Genomic DNA, 15,674 nt, shown 5'->3' with positions numbered 1-15,674 from the left:
TAGTTTTCAAACTGATTCTATATATAGAGGGTGGTCCCTAAAACACACAGTGCTGAACGAACGGCAGACAAACATCAAATCAACATTTGGTCGGTGTGGGTGGAGAGAGAGACACATTCACAGCCCAGTAAGCTGAACAACTGTCACACCCTGATCTGTTTCACCTGTCTTTGTGTTTGTCTCCACCCCCTCCAGGTGTCACCCATCTTCCCCATTATCCCCAGTGTACTTATACCTGTGTTCTCTGTTTGTCTGTTGCCAGTTCGTTTTGTTTCGTCAAGCCTACCAGCGTTTTTCCCCAAGCTCCTGGCTGTCTCTAGTTCCTGTTTTCTAGCTTTCCTGGTTTTTGACCATTCTGCCTGACTTGACCCTGAGCCTGCCTGCCGGTCTGTAACTTCAGACACTGCTCTGGACTACTGACCTCTGTCTGCCCTTGACCTGTTTTTAAATCTAAATCTAAATCCATAGACTTCCCAACAAACTTCAGGCCCTCAAATTTGAAAAAGGATGCGGATCAGATGGTATCCTAAATGAGATGCTCATATTCACTGGTGCAAAATGTAAATGGGCTACATTAAAACTGTTTAATTTGAGCCTGAGTGTAGGTTATTTTCCTGACATCTGGAACCGAGGACTCATAACCCTAATCTTTAAGGAAGGAGACAAATTTGATCCAAAAAATTACAGAGGCATTTGTGTGAATGGTAACCTGGGGAAGGTTTTCTGTAGTATAAATGTAAGAGTTCTAAACTTCCTTAATAAACACAATGTCCTGGGTAAAAGCCAAAGTGGATTTATACCAAAACATAGCACAACCGATCGTATTTACATCCTAAACACCCTGATAGATAAACATGTCCACCAAAATAATACCAACATTTATGCTATCTTTATTGACTTCCAAAAATAATTTGATACTATTTGGCATACAGGATTGTTCACAAAGTTATTGAAAGTGGTGTTAGGGGTAAAACATATTACATAATTAAATAAATACGTGTAGCATCAAAACAACAGAATTCTTTAACCAGGAGTGGGGCCTTTGCCAGGGTTGCAATCTATGCCCTGCGCGCTTCAATATTTACGTCAATGAATTGGCCATTTTAGAAAAATCCTTAGCCATTGGTGTTAGTCTCCAAAATTCATAGATTAAATGCATACGCATCTTCACAGATGACCTGTGCCTGCTGTCACCCTCAGCACATGGCCTACAGCAGAGTTTGGACCTGCTAGAACAGTACTGCCAGACCCGGGCCCTGGGAGTAAACACCAAAAATACTAAAATAATGATGTTGCAGAAAATATCCAGATCTAAGGGAATTAGACCAAAGTTCTCAATAGGGAAAACATAAAAAGAGTACTGCACACACTACAATTACTTAAAAATAAGCTGAGGCAGTGAATGAGGCAATTCACTGAGGCAGTGAATGAACTGAGACAGAAAGCACGGAAGCATTCTACGCCTGACCCAAAATTAAGTAAAGCTTTGACTATGTACAGACTCAGTGAGCATAGCCTTGCTATTGAGAAAGGCCGCCATAGGCAGACCTGTCTCTCAAGAGAAGACAGGCTATGTGCACAATGCCCACAAAATGAGATGGAAACCGAGATGCACTTCCTGCCAAATGTATGACAATTTAGAGACACATATTTCCCTCAGATTACACACACTCACAAAGAATTTGGATTTTTTAAATATTTTTTATATAAACTCTCATATCTATTGGGTGAATTACCACCGGGTCCATCACAGCATCAAGATTTGTGACCTGGGGGCCTCCCGGGTGACGCAGTGGTTAAGGGCGCTGTACTGCAGCGCCAGCTGTGCCAACAGAGACTCTGGGTTAGCGCCCAGGCTCTGTCGTAAACGGCCGCGACTGGGAGGTCCGTGGGGCGACACAGCGACTCCTGTGGCGGGCTGGGCGCAGTGCACGCTAACCAAGGTTGCCAGGTGCACGGTGTTTCCTCCGACACATTGGTGGGGCTTTCTTCCGGGTTGCATGCGCGTTGTGTTAAGAAGCAGTGCGGCTTGGTTGGGTTCTGTATCGGAGGACGCATGACTTTCAACCTTTGTCTCTCCCGAGCCCGTATGGGAGTTGTAGCGATGAGACAAGATAGTAGCTACTAAAAAAATTGGATACCACGAAATTGGGGAGAAAACGGGGTACAATTAAAATTTTAAAAATTAAAAATTAAAAAAAGATTTGTGACCTGTTGCCACAAGAAAAGGGCAACCAGGAAAAACAAACACCATTGTAAATACAACCCAAATTTATGTTGATTTATTTTCTCTTTTGTACTTTAACTATTTGCACATCATTACAACACTGTATATAGACATAAAATGACCATTTGAATGTCTTTATTATTTTGTAACTTAATGTATACTGTTCATTTTTATTGTTTATTTCACTTTTGTTTATTATCTATTTCACTTGCTTTGGCAATGTAAACATATGTTTCGCATGCCAATAAAGCCCTTAAATTGAATTGAATTGAGAGAGAGAGAGATAGGAGGGTAAAGCAACCCCTCCCTCCCTGACTCCAGACTGTCTCATTTCAAGATACCCTCTCAAGTATCCCATAACTCCTCATGTCAATCATTCCAATTACTTCTGGTCTGGAACCGAGCGAAAAATGGAACTGGCCAGAAGTAGTGCACTACATGAGGAATGGGGTGTCACTTGGTCCTATAGTTTGACTGATATGTTAGAGCTAAGGGTCAGAGTGTAGAGGTTATGGGTTATGGGTCGACCCCCATATTGGGGTTCCACATGGCTGTAACCCGACCCTGCAGTTTAACCACAGACCAGGCCCCTGACCCAGTTTGACTCAGGAAGACATGAACGTCAAAGGTTGTCTGTGTTATGATGGCACGGCCAATCAAGGAGGAGCTCTCTTGGTAAACATGACCCCCTCTGTCACAATTCACACATAAAGTTAACCAGACCTGGGTTCAAATACACGTGTATTTGAGTATTTGTTATTTAAATACATGTTTTCTGTGTATTTTAGTATATTTGCCCGGTCGGTCTCTCAGACCTTGTATGTGTGTGTTCCTCTGGTCTTTTAGTGGTTCCAAAGGTCAAAACCAAAGCATTTGGTCAGTCACTATCGTCTTGGCCTTTGGAATAGCCTGCCAGAGGATCTGAGGGCCTCAGAAACTGTAGACATTTTTAAGAAAGACATTAGGATAGATATTTTTAGCCATGCTTTTACACTGAACAAAAATATAAACGCAACATGTAAAGTGTTGGTCCAATGTTTCATGAGCTGAAATAAAAGATCCCAGAAAAGTTTTATATGCACAAAAAGCATATTTCTCTCAATTGTTTTGCACAAATTTGTTTACATCCCTGTTAGTGTGCATTTCTACTATGCCAAGATAATCTACCTGACAGGTGTGGCATATCAAGAAGCTGATTAAACAGCATGATAATTACACATGTGCACCTTGTACTAGGGACAATAAAAGGCCCCTCCAACATGTGCAGTTTTGTCAGTCAACACAATGCCACAGATGTCTCAAGTTTTGTTGGAGCGTGCAATTGGCATGCTGACTGCAGGAACATCCACCAGAGTTTTTGCCAAAGATGTAATGCCAAAGATGTAATGCCAAAGATGTAATGTTAATTTCTCTACCATAAGCCGCATCCAACGTCGTTTTAGAGAATTTGGCAGTACGTCCAACCGGCCTCACGCAGACGACGTGTATGGTGTCATGTGGGTGAGCGTTTTGCTGAGGTCAACATTGTGAACAGAGTGCCCACTGGTGGTGGTGGGGCCATGGTATGGGTAGGCATAAGCTACGTACCACAAACACAACTATTTATTTGATCTCATTCTATATAAATACAGTGCCTTGCGAAAGTATTCGGCCCCCTTGAACATTGCGACCTTTTGCCACATTTCAGGCTTCAAACATAAAGATATAAAACTGTATTTTTTTGTGAAGAATCAACACCAAGTGGGACACAATCATGAAGTGGAACGACATTTATTGGATATTTCAAACTTTTTTAACAAATCAAAAATTGAAAAATTGGGCGTGCAAAATTATTCAGCCCCTTTACTTTCAGTGCAGCAAACTCTCTCCAGAAGTTCAGTGAGGATCTCTGAATGATCCAATGTTGACCTAAATGACTAATGATGATAAATACAATCCACCTGTGTGTAATCAAGTCTCCGTATAAATGCACCTGCACTGTGATAGTCTCAGAGGTCCGTTAAAAGCGCAGAGAGCATCATGAAGAACAAGGAACACACCAGGCAGGTCCGAGATACTGTTGTGAAGAAGTTTAAAGCCGGATTTGGATACAAAAAGATTTCCCAAGCTTTAAACATCCCAAGGAGCACTGTGCAAGCGATAATATTGAAATGGAAGGAGTATCAGACCACTGCAAATCTACCAAGACCTGGCCGTCCCTCTAAACTTTCAGCTCATACAAGGAGAAGACTGATCAGAGATGCAGCCAAGAGGCCCATGATCACTCTGGATGAACTGCAGAGATCTACAGCTGAGGTGGGAGACTCTGTCCATAGGAGAACAATCAGTCGTATATTGCACAAATCTGGCCTTTATAGAAGAGTGGCAAGAAGAAAGCCATTTCTTAAAGATATCCATAAAAAGTGTAGTTTAAAGTTTGCCACAAGCCACCTGGGAGACACACCAAACATGTGGAAGAAGGTGCTCTGGTCAGATGAAACCAAAATTGAACTTTTTGGCAACAATGCAAAACGTTATGTTTGGCGTAAAAGCAACACAGCTCATCACCCTGAACACCCTATCCCCACTGTCAAACATGGTGGTGGAAGCATCATGGTTTGGGCCTGCTTTTCTTCAGCAGGGACAGGGAAGATGGTTAAAATTGATGGGAAGATGGATGGAGCCAAATACAGGACCATTCTCGAAGAAAACCTGATGGAGTCTGCAAAAGACCTGAGACTGGGACGGAGATTTGTCTTCCAACAAGACAATGATCCAAAACATAAAGCAAAATCTACAATGGAATGGTTAAAAAATAAACATATCCAGGTGTTAGAATGGCCAAGTCAAAGTCCAGACCTGAATCCAATCGAGAATCTGTGGAAAGAACTGAAAACTGCTGTTCACAAATGCTCTCCATCCAACCTCACTGAGCTCGAGCTGTTTTGCAAGGAGGAATGGGAAAAAATTTCAGTCTCTCGATGTTCAAACCTGATAGAGACATACCCCAAGCGACTTACAGCTGTAATCGCAGCAAAAGGTGGCTCTACAAAGTATTAACTTAAGGGGGCTGAATAATTTTGCACGCCCAATTTTTCAGTTTTTGATTTGTTAAAAAAGTTTGAAATATCCAATAAATGTCGTTCCACTTCATGATTGTGTCCCACTTGTTGTTGATTCTTCACAAAAAAATACAGTTTTATATCTTTATGTTTGAAGCCTGAAATGTGGCAAATGGTCGCAAAGTTCAAGGGGGCCGAATAATTTCGCAAGGCACTGTAGAATACATTTGTCTCTTTATTGTATTCTTGTCTATCTTCATTTGTTATTTGTATAGAAAACTTGTGTTTGCCTTTTTTCTTTTATTTCTTTCAGCACTTTGAAATGCATCCTCTGTAGACGTGCTACATACATAAATATTGATTGATTGAAATACATCCTCTGTAGACGTGCTACATACATAAATATTGATTGATTGAAATGCATCCTCTGTAGACGTGCTACATGCATAAAGATTGATTGATTGAAATGCATCCTCTGTAGACGTGCTACATACATAAAGATTGATTGAAATGCATCCTCTGTAGACGTGCTACATACATAATAAAGATTGATTGAAATGCATCCTCTGTAGACGTGCTACATGCATAAAGATTGATTGAAATGCATCCTCTGTAGACGTGCTACATACATAAAGATTGATTGAAATGCATCCTCTGTAGACGTGCTACATACATAAAGATTGATTGAAATGCATCCTCTGTAGACGTGCTACATACATAAAGATTGATTGAAATACATCCTCTGTAGACGTGCTACATACATAAAGATTGATTGAAATGCATCCTCTGTAGACGTGCTACATACATAAAGATTGATTGAAATGCATCCTCTGTAGACGTGCTACATACACATAAAGATTGATTGATTGAAATGCATCCTCTGTAGACGTGCTACATACATAAAGATTGATTGAAATGCATCCTCTGTAGACGTGCTACATACATAACGATTGATTGAAATACATCCTCTGTAGATGTGCTACATACACATAAAGATTGATTGATTGAAATACATCCTCTGTAGACGTGCTACATACATAAAGATTGATTGAAATGCATCTTCTGTAGACGTGCTACATACACATAAAGATTGATTGATTGAAATACATCCTTTGTAGACGTGCTACATACACATAAAGATTGATTGAAATGCATCCTCTGTAGACGTGCTACATACATAAATATTGATTGATTGAAATGCATCCTCTGTAGACGTGCTACATACATAAAGATTGATTGATTGAAATACATCCTCTGTAGACGTGCTACATACATAAAGATTGATTGAAATGCATCCTCTGTAGACGTGCTACATACATAAAGATTGATTGAAATGCATCCTCTGTAGACGTGCTACATACATAAAGATTGATTGAAATGCATCCTCTGTAGACGTGCTACATACATAAAGATTGATTGATTGAAATGCATCCTCTGTAGACGTGCTACATACATAAAGATTGATTGAAATGCATCCTCTGTAGACGTGCTACATACATAAAGATTGATTGAAATGCATCCTCTGTAGACGTGCTACATACATAAAGATTGATTGAAATGCATCCTCTGTAGACGTGCTACATGCATAAAGATTGATTGATTGAAATGCATCCTCTGTAGACGTGCTACATACACATAAAGATTGATTGATTGAAATGCATCCTCTGTAGACATGCTACATACATAAAGATTGATTGAAATGCATCCTCTGTAGACGTGCTACATACACATAAAGATTGATTGAAATGCATCCTCTGTAGACGTGCTACATACACATAAAGATTGATTGAAATGCATCCTCTGTAGACGTGCTACATACACATAAAGATTGATTGATTGAAATGCATCCTCTGTAGACGTGCTACATACACATAAAGATTGATTGATTGAAATGCATGGGAGAGTATTTGACTCAGTGGATTTGAGTATTTTCAAATACTTTCCAAGTGTATTTCCAAATACATTCCAACTACTTGTTGTTTTTCAAAGAAACGTTATCTGAATACATGTTTTGAAAAGTATTTTGAAAAGTAATTGAAATACCTGAAAAAGTATTTGAACCCAGGTCTGAAGCTAACACACATTTACTGTACACAAACCATATATACCTAAGCAATGCACACACACAAATCCCGCCCTGACACAAATACCTTTTCCACCTCCACACACCCACACACACAGTCACATCCATCACCTCCATGGCTGTAGGTGTGTATCCCTGTCCGTTCTCCCCCGGGGGTGCAGGCGCTCGGTGCAGGGTGATGATGTCATCATCCTCTGGGGGCTTCCAGATGTACTGTTCCCCATTCCCCATGAATACCGTCTCCTGGTGGACACACAGAGAAGAGAGGTGAGGGCTCAGCTGGCAGCCTGGTCGCCAAGGCCCATATTCACTATTAGAGCCTCAATGGTAGGAGTGCTAATCTAGAATCAGTTGATTATATGGCTCCTAGACCAGCACTCATACTCAGGGCCCAAATCGGTTATGGCTTTGACCAGCTCCTTTATAGTTGAGTATAGGCCTTGTAATTAAAAACATCCGGTATAAATTCCAGCAAAATAACTCAATGATACAACTGTTTTGCATACACACACGCAGGCAAACATAATTACACACACGCAGTAGATTATCTCTGGTAGGTAACCTCAGCTTTAGGTCCGGCCTGCAGATACATAGACAGTCGACACAGGATGCCCATGAAAAACAAACACTGAGTGTGTGTGTTCTCTTGTAAATGTTTATTCAGAGTCTTGTGGGAGTAGGAAGTGGCACACTTGTCGGACAGGTAAACACAGTCCACACTGAACAGCAGAGAGTGGGAGGAGTGTGTGTGTGTATCAGTCCACACTGAACAGCAGAGAGTGGGAGGAGTGTTTGTGTTTGTGTGTATCAGTCCACAAACAGGTGGCTCTCATGTGACTATCTACACACATCCGTTCTACCACTGGTCTTGTAGTACAACGGTGAGGGACTGTGTTTGTAAAGAGGAATGACATGGTTGTTGAAATGGTTTGGGTTGTGCATATGGATCAAATTATGTTCTGGCATCAAATCATCTCTGTTCACACATTTTTAAGTGGACATTTAGAGTACTAGCAAATGTCTCCCCATTTTACAACAGACAATCTGTAGGCAACTGGTTTAGTCTCCCCTCCACCATATTACTGCGCCTCTTGTCTTTCTAGTTGGTATTTTTCATATAAATATAACTGATCACAACAAAAGACTACTGGCGATAGAGAGAGAGCAAAATGTTTTGTAGGAAAATGAGATGGTTAATGAATCATTTGTGTTTCATATACACATGGCCCCCAGATCAAAGATCCTGCCCACGTGTATGTGTGTGTGTCTGTGTGTGTGCATCTCAGAAGACAGCCCACACAGCACACAGCTGTCCAGAAATCAGACAGCCATCATAACCACAATCAGATGCTGCCATCAAATCAGATTTTCTTCTTCATCTGTGGATATTTTTTAACTCTTGGTCAATTAGTCAGATGTTTCTCAGCCTCAAGTGATAAAAAACGTCAATCTTTATTTAGCTGAAAGAACTGTGACTTATATTATTTAAAATATTACTTAAAAACGTAAAATATCCACCATTTATGGTTTCAGTGATTTATGAATGTTTTTATGAGCAACATTAGTAAACGCAATTAAAGATCATTAATGTTCCTGAGGAGTTTGTTAATTATGCTTGTTAATACAATCTCATAGATACGGGTTTAATTTATATTCTAAAAAACGATTGCACACACAAGAATACACACGACTTGGCAGCCAGCCAGGCTCTTGCTTAATCGGCCCCTCAGCTTCACTAGCCACTCACACAACATGTCCTCCACAGAGCAGGAGAAGGGCGGGGACGCAGGTTCACACACGCACACGCACATGCACGCGCACGCACACACACACACACTCACAAACACACTGACACACGCTCACAAACACACACACGCTATGGAGCACGTCCACACAGAGTACATAGGCATCAACATGACTACAAACAAGAGAACACGCTCACTGGCTTTCTCCAAAACACACACACACTAAATAGACAAAAACAAGCTCTCTCTCAAGGACACACTAGAGAGCGTGAGACGACACACAATAATTCACACACAGTTGTATTTATATATATATATACATATACAGTATGGTCAAAAGTTTTGACACAGCTACTCATTCAAGGGTTTTTCTTTATTTTTACTATTTTCTACATTGTAGAATAATAGCGAAGATATCAAAACTATGAAATAACACATATGGAATCACGTAGTAACCAGAAAAGTGCTAAACAAATCCAAATATATTTTAGATTCTTCAAATGCCGGCTATCTATGGCAAGACGCATCATTCACCCAAGGTTTGTCAAAATTCGTCCAGTGCTGTCTGAGATATCGTGTGTGACTAACGTACGAACTAACGGATGGATGGACACAGATCCACAGTCCCCTCCCCTGATTTCATCATGGGGGACAATAAGTAGATCATATACAAAATCACAGACCCACCGCTAAAATAACATCAATCTATTCGAAACGTGTGACGGAGCAAATTACATTCACACACACACACACACACACACACACACACACACACACACACACACACACGCGCGGACACACGCGGACACACGCACACACACACGCAGACACACGCACACACACACACGCACACAGACAGTAAGTAAAAACAGGTAGGACTGCCAAAAAAGTTTGATCTTTATCCAATCATTGTCCCTCCATTTCCCTCCTTCAGTGCAGCCCCCAAATTGGCCTTGACTGTTTATAAACACTATTTCCAACAGGCTTATCTGATTAGAAAGTGATATCAAGCCCGGGGCACACTTAACAATGAGATTGAATCATGTCTGTGGGACATAGGCTAAAGAATGAAAGATGGATAGTTTGTCATCCCTTTAGACATAATCTGTGAGGACCTGACTTTTAGTAATGTTGACAGATACTGTAAGGCCATTCGCTGTGCTCATGTGGCTGGAAATAGTGATTAAGATCAGGCCGGAACTACTCCTTACACACTGATCTAAGGCCAGTTTCACATGTTTCCTCCCAATGGTTAAGATTAGGATTGGGATTAGGGTGATCTGATGCTAGAGTTGTGGTTTGGGAAACTTCAACCTGGATGGAGCGTATCTACTCAATTCAACTCAATTCAAAGGTCTTTATTGGCATGGAAAACATACTGTATGTTTACATTGCCAAAGCAAGTGAAATAAATAATAAACACAAGTGAAATAAACAATAAAAAATGAACAGTAAACATTATACTCTTCCTCTGAGCTCAAACACTGGATAATGAGTAGAAAGAAGAACAATCTGTAGGACATAGTTCCCCCTGGTGGATAAATGGTAGAACTGACAGGTTCATATTGCTGCCATTCAGCATTTTTTAAACCTTTATTTAACTAGGCAAGTCAGTTCAGAACAAATTCTTATTTTCAATGACGGCCTAGGAACAGTGGGTTAACTGCCTTGTTCAGGGGCAGATCGAAAGATTTTCACCTTGTCAGCTCAGGGATTTGCTCTTGCAACCTTTTGGTTACTAGACCAACACTCTAATCACTAGGCTACCTGCTGCCCCTACGCTCTAACCACTAGGCTACCTGCTGCCCCTACGCTCTAACCACTAGGCTACCTGCTGCCCCTACACTCTAACCACTAGGCTACCTGCTGCCCCTACGCTCTAACCACTAGGCTACCTGCTGCCCCTACGCTCTAACCACTAGGCTACCTGCTGCCCCTACGCTCTAACCACTAGGCTACCTGCTGCCCTTACACTCTAACCACTAGGCTACCTGCTGCCCCTACGCTCTAACCACTAGGCTACCTGCTGCCCCTACGCTCTACCCACTAGGCTACCTGCTGCCCCTATGCTCTAACCACTAGGCTACCTGCTGCCCCTACGCTCTAACCACTAGGCTACCTGCTGCCCCTACGCTCTAACCACTAGGCTACCTGCTGCCCCTACACTCTAACCTCTAGGCTACCTGCTGCCCCTACGCTCTAACCACTAGGCTACCTGCTGCCCCTACGCTCTAACCACTAGGCTACCTGCTGCCCCTACGCTCTAACCACTAGGCTACCTGCTGCCTCTACGCTCTAACCACTAGGCTACCTGCGGCCCCTACGCTCTAACCACTAGGCTACCTGCTGCCCCTATGCTCTAACCACTAGGCTACCTGCTGCCCCTACGCTCTAACCACTAGGCTACCTGCCGCCCCAACGCTCTAACCACTAATGCTACCTGCCGCCCCTACGCTCTAACCACTAGGCTACCTGCCGACCCTACGCTCTAACCACAAGGCTACCTGCCGCCTCTACGCTCTAACCACTAGGCTACCTGCTGCCTCTACGCTCTAACCACTAGGCTACCTGCTGCCTCTACGCTCTAACCACTAGGCTACCTGCTGCCTCTACGCTCTAACCACTAGGCTACCTGCTGCCTCTACGCTCTAACCACTAGGCTACCTGCTGCCCCTACGCTCTAACCACTAGGCTACCTGCCGCCCCTACGCTCTAACCACTAGGCTACCTGCCGCCCCTACGCTCTAACCACTAGGCTACCTGCTGCCTCTACGCTCTAACCACTAGGCTACCTGCCGCCTCTACGCTCTAACCACTAGGCTACCTGCCGCCTCTACGCTCTAACCACTAGGCTACCTGCCGCCTCTACGCTCTAACCACTAGGCTACCTGAATCTCTGTCCATAAGTGCCCTACTGGGGAAGTACCTTCGGGAAGACGTGCAGGTGGAATGGCTCCAGCTGTTTCCGTGGAACCTCCTGGCTGCGGGGCAGCAGAGGGGGCGGGGCAGAGGGTGACTCTCCCACACTTGATTGGACACTTGATTGGTCATCTGACTCTGTGTTCCCTATCTCGTTCTTCGATGCCTTGTTCACCTTAATACATTTAATTTAATTAGAAACGAGTACAAATTCATATCAAATTCATATAATGTTCCAGAACTCCATTGGAAAGCAGTTGTAAAAACACTGTTTACCTTCTTGACCTTCCGGATGGAGGCGTACTCTGCCGTTACTGGGTCCTGAATGGCCAGGGAGGGAAGGGAGGACAAGGGCGAGCCGCTAGATCCGTTAACACCGTTAGCACCATTGGGCCCCTTCCCTCCTCCTCTACCAAGTGTGCTACAGCCATTAACAGCCCCTCTGCCGTTCCCCCTGCCCTTCCCCTGTCAGATACACATAGATACACACACAAACACACAGAAGTGAAAGGTCCTTGTTATTCCGTTGGACCAACCAAAAAAAAGCGAAATAACAAAAATAACAGTCATTTTTACAGGCAGGCGTTCACAATATCAAGTGTCTCCAATGATGACTTGATGTCAACACTTCTATTGGGTAGCTTTCATAGCATAAATACGCACATTCCCATTCTCATTTCGGACCACGTTGGTGCGGGTCCCATCGGGGCACTGTGAAGCCCTTAGTGTTGCCGGGGTGTTGGCCGACGTGGGAGGGGGAGCGGGGGGCACCGTGTCTGCCTCTCGAACCCCTACAACCTCATACAGCCCATCATCAAGGCAACGGACGGGTGAGTTCCGGATTCCCACCTCAGTGTAGGTGTGGTCTCTGACCCCGTCTCCTCCTCCCCCCCGAATGTCTCCCCCCTCGGGGTCTCCCTTCCCCACTGGTCTGTTGGGGATCTGTGGAAGCTGGCGGACCAGGGGTGGGCGGAGGTCAGACGTGGAGCGACGGCTATGGAGGAGGAGCAGGTCCATACTGGCTGGACGATTCTTACCCCCACCTAGAGCGAGTGAGAAGGACCTTTATTTTCAGGTCATTGTTACATAGTTTCCATCTCTGCTATGTAACGACAGTTTTCAAATTATCGGCAGTTGATTGTTAGTATTGTTACTTACTGTTGCCGTTGCAAGGCAGGCGGTTGATCTCATGCAGCCTGGTGTCAGATTTACTCATGGAACTGTTCTTGGGCTGACGGAGAGCACCCTGCAGAGAGAGAGAGAGAGAGAGAGAGAGAGAGAGAGAGAGAGAGAGAGAGAGAGAGAGAGAGAGAGCGACAGCGTGAGAGAGGGAGAGAGAGAGAGAGAGAGAGAGAGAGAGAGAGAGAGAGAGGAGAGAGAGAGACAGCGAGAGAGAGAGAGGGAGAGAGAGAGAGGGAGAGAGAGAGAGACAGCGAGAGAGAGAGAGAGAGAGGGGAAGATAGAAACAGAGATAGGTACATAGAGACTGGTCAGTTGGATGTACTGGTCATCTACAGGGTGGTTCTAGATGTGTTTGAAATACCTGTTGTTTGGTTCCCACCTTCTGCTAAAAATAAGGGTGAAAAGTATTTAAACTTTTATGCTGGGTGGTGGAGTGAGCACGCAAAGTCATGTGACAGGAAGTAGGAATGCAATTTATTGAGAGGGTCGATAACAAATAACGGTGAAGGGATTGTGGTAGGTCTGAAACACACAACAGAAAACATACACATGAAATGAGGACTTAGAAGGGGTGAGGAAAAGAGAAGGGGGCTGCGTGGGAAGTGAAGATAACTCACCATTTCTACTGAGGTACCCTTCTCTCCATTGGACACAGGATGTTTGGTCTTGTTTTTCCTTGGGACATGAAGTAACAGTGATTACTACTATGACATTATTAACCCTGTCTCTGCTGAGTTTCACTCAGAGCTGAGAAGTAAACATTCCTTCATGGTTGAACACATTTCCACACGTTACTATTGGTGCTCTGGGAACGTTCTGTAACCATGGGGGACTGTTGATTTCAGTTCAGCGAAGATGAAGGAGAGGAGATGCACATGTGCACCTACAGTACACACTTGCAGAGTCCACTTAGTACCATTGAGATGCCCCGGGGACTCAGGGGTCTCTCTCCTCAGCCTACAACACATCACCCCTCTCTAGACACCTCTCAGCTCTGTCTACCCTTGGGGAACAGTGGGCAGGTGTCTACACCTCCACATCCCACAGGACTGTCACACTATAACAACACATTGGAGGCAGGAGTTCGGCACAAGAAAAATAAATTGTTTACCAAACTAAAAAGAGTAAAGAGGAGACTTTTATCCAGACAGTTTGTGGCAACATCAACATATTTATTTTATTGGTTACATTTACAGATTCCTTAACATTAAGCTTAACATTGAGCTACAGTACATCTCTATGTCTGGTCACAGTGCATATCCCCTGGCAACAAAGCCACTGAGGGTTGAGTCTCATTAGTCCCTGAAGGTTCTGTAAGAACCACACCGTACTGTGTTCCATTGCTTTTGTCTAGCGAGAGGGAGCCCTGTCCCTAGACTGTGGATGTGCCCTGCCCTCTCCACTGTCCTAGGAAGAGCATTTAATCTGATCTGACAATACAAACCATTAACATTCATCACACATTCTCTTCTCAGGACGCACGGAGGGTGGGATGGGGGGGAGGAGGAAAGGGAGGGAGGAGGGACAGACATTGTGAGATGGAAGACAGAGTGTGAGATGGGAGAGATAAATAAAATAGGAGATAAGGAAGAGGTAGAGAGAGGGATAAGAGAGAGAGAAAAAGCGATTGGGAGAGAGAGAGAGAAATCTGTGAGATGTGTCAAATGTGTTGGCAGTGACCTCTTACCTCTGGCAGCCCACACAGACCACCACGATGAAGATTGTGACCACGAAGGCTGACGCCGCGGCGATGGCCCCTAGCATTAGCATCTTACGGTATGGGTCGTCCGTCCCAGAGGCCATAACACACACACTAAGACACACACACACTCAGACACACACTCACAGACAGAGGGTGCTCAGGAAAACCTGCAGAGGAGGGGTTGGGAAAAGAAAGAAAAACTATGTTTAGGATCTTCTTTGTTTTCGCTATTTTTACTTTTGACAGGCCTCATGTATTACTGGTTAAATAAAGGATGTGTTTTTGATATGAGGTTTTTGTTATGAGGAGGTTTTTGAAAGTGTGATATGATTACAACCCCGGAAATCTGTGAGAAAGTAAGAGAGTTTGAGAGGGTGAGACAGATACTGTATTAACAGTGGTGAACGGAAACAGTGCTGCAGAGAGCTAGGTGATAAGAGGGGTATGTGTGCTTGAGCGTCTGTCTGTGATTCCGGTTTCTATTTCGGGCTCACTACCACAAGAGCATGTTGACAAATAGAAAACGGAGAAACATGCTGCAATGTGCTCTACAAATAGCATCATTTTTGGACAGGAGATTACATATTTTCACCTACACTACACTCCCTCTCTCCATAATCCAAAGCATATACATTAAGCCAGCTACCATCCCACAGATACGTGTAGGATTTCATCCATGTTACGACCTGTTTTCTCAAACTAGTCATTGTATTCTTGTGTAGTGAGTGATATTCTCATATAGGTTGAACAAAAATACACATGATGAATCCCCAAA

The 15,674-nt window shown here is 43.6% G+C and overlaps 1 protein-coding gene across 2 annotated transcripts in view; it reads right to left on the bottom strand.

The window, feature by feature from the left end:
* The window catches only part of LOC112223411, a 98,215-nt gene that overhangs the window by 15,406 nt on the left and 67,135 nt on the right, over nt 1–15,674 (bottom strand). For both annotated transcript variants that reach the window (XM_042304064.1, XM_024386416.2), the window contains 7 exons: nt 14,885–15,066; nt 13,815–13,872; nt 13,174–13,261; nt 12,679–13,058; nt 12,292–12,480; nt 12,023–12,190; nt 7,463–7,594 (listed from right to left, as the gene is read on the bottom strand). In XM_042304064.1, coding sequence (XP_042159998.1) covers nt 7,463–7,594; nt 12,023–12,190; nt 12,292–12,480; nt 12,679–13,058; nt 13,174–13,261; nt 13,815–13,872; nt 14,885–15,000 — 1,131 coding nt within the window. In that variant the 5' untranslated portion in view covers nt 15,001–15,066. The remainder of the gene's footprint in view (nt 1–7,462; nt 7,595–12,022; nt 12,191–12,291; nt 12,481–12,678; nt 13,059–13,173; nt 13,262–13,814; nt 13,873–14,884; nt 15,067–15,674) is intronic.

Source organism: Oncorhynchus tshawytscha, linkage group LG22, assembly GCF_018296145.1.
Source record: "Oncorhynchus tshawytscha isolate Ot180627B linkage group LG22, Otsh_v2.0, whole genome shotgun sequence".
Classification (NCBI taxonomy): domain Eukaryota; kingdom Metazoa; phylum Chordata; class Actinopteri; order Salmoniformes; family Salmonidae; genus Oncorhynchus; species Oncorhynchus tshawytscha.
Note: the sequence above shows the minus strand (reverse complement) of the source record. Positions and strands in the feature narration are given on the sequence as shown.